Genomic DNA, 6,725 nt, shown 5'->3' with positions numbered 1-6,725 from the left:
CTTGGTCTATGGCTACATGGGGGATGTAGCAGAAACTCTTTTAATAGTCCTCCAGTAAAACCCGCTGCACATTCTGCTGTTGGTGCATCCCTAGTCCCATCGCATCTCGAAATACATTTAAAACTATACATTAAACATATTCCAAAGAAAATATAACAATTAAAATATACAATAAAATACACTTGCATGTAAAATAAAACGTACAGTTCAACAAAAGTCACAGTTCAACAACCTCCAAATGTTTACACGTGAAAATACTCAAGTACATATATTGTTGTTTTTTTATATATATATATATATATATATATATATATATATATATATATATATATATATATATATATATATATATATTTCTCAGGTTCTAAGATCAAAAGTGACATTCAAACACCTCTGGATTGTTACAGTTTTAGGTGACTAGTATACATGATCCAGCTCAGTTCCCTCAGCTCTGTGTACACTGTAGATGTACACTCCACGAGTCATTCGGTGGCTTCCACACTACGTCCCAGTGCTCACAGGTAGGCGGGGAATATACCCTGATGCATACATGATGCTACAACCAAACATGGAGATGCATGTCAGCCGGTTGTACAGCGCTCATTTTTCAATCATACAATTAGCGATAAACAAGTATCCACTAAAGTGTTTTCAGCTGATTTTCAGCTTTTCAATAGACTTTCGCTAAACCCCTGTCCCAAACAGTGATTGTCCAATCATGGCTTAGCGCCTGTAACTATAGCAGGCCTGTCCAGCTATGGATTTCTCCACGTGGGGTAAAGTAAGAGTGATGCTCATCATTTAAAGAGTTTGGAGAATGATGTCATATATGTTAGTCTTTTCAAAACCAGAAATAAGAGCATGCTCACAACTAGTAGGCTACATGGACTGTGTGGTATCTTCCCAGTGGATGGAAGCTGGTCGTGGACGCTATCAGAGTTCAGGCTAACGTTGGGAAAGTTTACACTTAACTCCCACTCCAGCAACATTACTCAATGAAGCTTTATTTTTGCCAAACATATCATAAGAACGTATTCTTTTGTAAGAGTTAAAACTGGCCGTTTGAAAATACTAACAAGTATGTAACTTAAAACGAAGCAGCAAAACACATAATGTTAGAATGAAAAACAGATACTGTATTTTTCCTCATCATTCTTAGAATACAAGGACTAACTGGCTCGAATAATGCTGCTTCTTTATTTCTATGTGTTATACATGAACTGGTGAGGATAATTATATAATTTATGTAGCTGTCAATATCTAATATCTGTCATATTTAACTCCTTTGTAGGTGTTCTTAAACTAAAACGAGTTAGCTGTAAGCAATTAAAAGTCAGCTAGCGACAGCAGTTTCAACAAACTCATGGAGGTTACATTAGCTTAATTAGCTAGCTAGCTAGCTAGCCGTAACTGATAATCTGCGAGCGACAGTCGTCATTACAGTCGTCAGATTTGATGGACTCTGGCTAGTGACTGCTTTGTCTACCACTTTCTGACATCAGTACTACAAATCTTGGGTGGTAAATCTACCGTTTTAATTTTAAACTGCATATGTGCCGTGTGAGAATGGAAAGCTTGATTAGCAACTTTAACTAAAGGCGTGGGCTGAGCAAAAGGCCATTTTTAGTGTGTTCTTCTTCACTGGGTACAGCACCCTTCCAATATGTGATACGCTAGAAAACAGTTTCTAGCATGGAACGCTTTTCTGCCAGTTAGCATTTCTAATTAAGTCTAATAGGAAATGCTACTGATGTGGTGAGATGAGAAGCTAGCTTGTACTGATCCTAGTTAGAGTGGAAAGAGGAATACTAATCAAGACAAAAGTAGTTTTTTCACCGAGAGGTGCCAAGAAAACTAAAATTCAAGATATAAAGGTGTGGTTTAAAGGCAGAGTGAAGGATGTTAGCAGCAGATGATGAATCTGTCTATCTGTGGACATAGCAGAGTTGGTGCACATATAATGACTTGAAGGGGTGAGGTAGAATTGAGCTAGTCTCAGGATGTTTGGATCAGAGACAACAGAACACGTTGGTCACAGTTTTTCATCTGACCATCTAAAAGCCATATTTACTAGATGCCCCTTTAACAGAGTTACTGTCCAGCTACAACTTAACTAAACAAGTCATCTATGCAAAATTCAGCTGTGCAGTATGATGTGACCGCCTGTGTCATTATTCTGGATAATGGGTACGATGATGAGGCAATTTGGGAGTAGGTGTCAATAAACCAGCGACATCGCCAAATAATCCATTACCACAACAAGGAACCATCTTCATGTGTACTGTGTGATGTTTTCTTCAATGCACTGAACATATATAAAAGTAAAAAAGCAAAGAATATGGTCAGTTAGCTCCCTAGTGTTTAGCAACACTTTCCCAGGCTTATAAAGCATGGCTGGAATGTCTTTTCTCTAAATCAGACAACGCAGATGTTAATACCCAATGTGTAAACTACACAGAGCTGTGGATCTACTTGTCAGTTTCATAATAATACCATTAACCTTCCAAACTTGAACCGGTTGAAAAAGGTCACAGCTAATCAGTGTAATTACTAGCAAGGAAGCCACAAATAAACAGACCTAATTATAATGGAAATACCTGATGGTTGATGTCTTTGAGGAGTATAACCAGCCGCCCAGAAAAAGGAATCTCATCTATTCACATAATTGGAAATACCACATTACTGTATTTGCCCTGGCCATGCCTGAAGAAAATGTCAAATACAACCATTTAAAAAAAGAAAATCAAACAAACAGCAAGTGTAATATCTAGAAATGTAGACATCAGTCTGACCTGTCGATCAAGTCATGATTCCACCAGCCAACAAGTCAGTCCATCAGTAACAAACCGGACCAGGGTACTGGCACATTGGGTTCTATATATAATATACATAGTTAGCAACCGGCTGCTCTAGTAAGCGGGAATCTACCAAGCCAAGTTCACATTTTGGTTATTTCCAACAGAACATTTCCATAAGGGAACGATCAATACATATACATTGATGCAATGTTAACATTTCAAATCTAGCTGTTACCACCTCTCTGCTGCTCAAAACATAACCCTCGTGTTAGTGATATGGTTCGAACAAGGCAGAAGCAGAGAGCAGATCTGACCAGTGATGAAGGTTAGTACAAGTCAGTGTTTTTTTTTTTTTTTTGGCTCTCAGGGAGTTACACAGTGTAAACTTTGAGCTGCAATGGATTTTGGGGTGTACCTTAAGCACGTTTTGGCTTTGGTCAACACAACACCAACAGCAGCCAGCCAGCAATTCCTCACAAGTCGGGGAGTATAGGTAAAGCGCGGATGGTGGAGTCTTTATCAGCCTGCATGTTCTCTTCCTGCCGATTGGCTAAACGTGTTGTCAGTCCATCCAATCATTTCGCTCCATTAGCCCAGATCTTCTTCTGCTGGAAGTAGGCATCAAATCTGGCCTGGGCGTACTCCTGTAACATGAACATATATATATTAATATAATATACATAATATATATATTGTAAGATAGAGATATATATTATAATATATAATTTTAATATATAGATATTTTAATAGGTAATATATATATTAAGATACTAGAATAATAGTATATAGGTATTGAATATATATAATTTTAATATTATCTATAATATAGAGTTTTCATATAATATATAGATAGTATATATTTTAATCATATATGATATTTTAATAGATAGATAATGTTCATATAATATATATATATATGTTAATATATAATATATATTTTAATATATATATATATATATTTTTAATATATTATTATAATATTTTAATATATATAATATATATATATATTTTATATATATATATATATTTTAATATATATATATATATATTATAATATATATATATATATATATATATATATTAGGGTTATCACAAGCTTTGTGATTAATTAATCGCATATATCAATATTTGCTGTGAGAAGCATTTCAAAATATTCAAAGGATTTTGGAAGATGAGTTAATAAATGAGTAGTATTATAAACTGGTCAACATGTCTTATTTTAATACTATTTCTCCAATATCTTGTTTGCCCACAATTATCTTAGACGACACAGACCATCAGTTTGACATAAAGCGCAATTTCAAATCTGGCATAACATCTTTCATTGCACAATAAACAATATGTTTAAAAGTTGTGTCATTTGACGCCATCTGTAAATAATAATAATAATAATAATAATAATAATAATAATACTAATAATAAGCTTTATTTGTATAGCACCTTTCATACAAGAATTGCAGCCCAAAGTGCTTCACAGCAAAAACATAACAATTAGTACAAGATTAGACAGAATAAGACAGAATAAGAGCATTTACAGTACAATAATCACAGTGTTGATGTAAATGAGTCTGAAGTACCATTATAAAAATAGCAGAATTAAAATAGTATGAAATAGCAGAAATGAAATAGCCAGAATTAAAATGGTCTAAAATAACATTGGCACACCATTCTTGTAAAAAACTAACTATCTGGGCCATATTTTGTAAGCATGAGCTCAACAATGGGCCCCTGTGGCTTCATAAACAAACCCCTGTATGAAACCTATCGGTTAAAGCCAGTTTTTCTCCAATATATTCTTTAATCTTTCACTTTTCCCCTAATTGTGTAAAGAACATGTAAACACATTTATCAGAGAAACTTCCCTCTTTTTCCCATGGTAACACAGTCTATTTGATCTCAAGTTTTTCAAATGTACACACTCTGCAATTTATCTCAGTTACCTTTACACATTCAATGTTAAACCAGTAATAATTCACCATTAAAAGGCTAAGATAAAAATATATAAAATATCACCATTAAAAGGCTAAGATAAACATATATAAAATATCACCATTAAAAGGCTAAGATAAAAAAATATGAAATATCACCATTAAAAGGCTAAGATAAACATATATAAAATATCACCATTAAAAGGCTAAGTTAAACATATATAAAATATCACCATTAAAAGGCTAAGATAAAAAGATATGAAGTATCACCATTAAAAGGCTAAAGTAAAGAGATATGTTTTTAGCTTACTTTTGAAGATATTGAGCGAGCTTTCCTCCCTAATGTCTGCAGGTAAAGTGTTCCATAGCTTTGGTGCATAATTGCAAAAGGCTGCATCACCAATTTTCTTTTGGATGTTTCTGGGAACATTTAATAAACCAGTAGTGGATGATCGTAATGTTCTTGGGGGCACATAGTTTATTAGAGAGTTGGCAGTGTAACTTGGTGCGGTTCCGTTTAGGGCTTTGTATACAAGAAGGAGGACCTTAAAATCAATTCTAAAAGTTACTGGAAGCCAGTGTAGAGCGACTAACACTGGACTGATGTGGTCTCTCCTCTTGTTTCTAGTCAGCAGCCTCGCTGCAGCGTTTTGGATGAGCTGAAATCTCTCTGTTGTTTTTTTTGGAAGGCCGGTAAAGAGTGCACTACAATAATCGAGTCGGCTTGAGATGAAAGCATGGATTAGTTTTTCAGCATCCTTTTGATTTATAAATTGTCTGATTTTATCTATATTTCTAAGGTGGAAGAATGATGTTTTTGTCACCTTGTTTATGTGGGATTTAAAGCTTAGATCTGAGTCTATGATAACACCAAGACTTGTGACTTCAGGTTTAATCAAAGGAGTAAGTTTCCCCATGTTATTCTGCATCATCTCTCTTTTTGTTACAGGACCTACTAGTAGAATTTCAGTTTTGTTCTCATTTAATTTTAAGAAATTATTGCTCATCCATTAAAAAGTAAAGTAAAGGCTCCGTTAGCCCCCTGTCCTCTACCACCTGCAGTCCATTGCAATACATTTCCTGATGGAGTTGTTAATGTGTCTCAGGTAGACCAACTCATTCTGCGTCTGAACGCCTGACCGAGAGATGACGAGACGGGTCGCTCAAGTAACTGGGCCAAGTAACTTTTTCATCATCATGTTGACGAGGCTGCTGTGGCCGCGTTGGTGACGTAAAGAGTCAAGGGGCATTTAAGAGCACGATTAATATATATAGTTTATATATATATAAATTAATCCAGAGGTTTTAGCCAACTATAGACCGATTACAGAGAGTGGAACGCTTAATTTGCATCAAAGGAACCGCACTAAACTGGTTGAAATTCTATTTATATGAGCGATCTCAGTTAGTACGTGTTAACGATGAATCCCGTCATGCAAGCAAACATTTGTCATGGAATCCCAAAAGGTTCTGACCTATTCTATTCACCTTATATATGCTTCCTATATATGCAATATCATCAGGAACCACTCTATAAACTTTCATTGTTATGCGGATGATACACAATTATATCTATCAATTAAATCAGATGAAACCAATCAATTAACTAAACTTCAAGCATGCCTTAAGGATATAAAAACTTGGATGTCTAGCAACTTTTTGATGTTAAACACAGACAAAACTGAAGTTATTATACTTGGCCCTAAACGCCTCTGAAACGCATTTTCTAATGACATAGAAGCTCTGGATGGCATTAACTTGGCCTCCAGCACCACTGTAAGGAATCTTGGTGTCATCTTTGATCAGAATCTGTCTTTTAACTCCCACATAAAACAAATCTCAAGGACTGCCTTCTTTCATCTACGTAACATTGCAAAAATAAGACACATCCTGTCTCAAAATGATGCAGAAAAACTAGTCCATGCATTTGTTACTTTTAGACTGGATTATTGTAATTCCATTTTTATCAGTCTGTCCCAATAATTCCCTTAAGACTCTC

The 6,725-nt window shown here is 35.0% G+C and overlaps 1 protein-coding gene across 1 annotated transcript in view; it reads right to left on the bottom strand.

Moving 5' to 3' along the window:
* Positions 1 to 333: 333 nt before the first annotated feature.
* The window catches only part of chka (choline kinase alpha), a 29,034-nt gene continuing 22,642 nt past the window's right edge, over positions 334 to 6,725 (bottom strand). Inside the window, exon 11 of the mRNA XM_029433888.1 lies at positions 334 to 3,442. Coding sequence (XP_029289748.1) covers positions 3,374 to 3,442 — 69 coding nt within the window. The 3' untranslated portion in view covers positions 334 to 3,373. The remainder of the gene's footprint in view (positions 3,443 to 6,725) is intronic.

Source organism: Cottoperca gobio, chromosome 6 (assembly GCF_900634415.1).
Source record: "Cottoperca gobio chromosome 6, fCotGob3.1, whole genome shotgun sequence".
Taxonomy (NCBI): domain Eukaryota; kingdom Metazoa; phylum Chordata; class Actinopteri; order Perciformes; family Bovichtidae; genus Cottoperca; species Cottoperca gobio.
The sequence above is the reverse complement of the archived record's forward strand: the minus strand, read 5'-3'. Positions and strand labels throughout refer to the sequence as shown.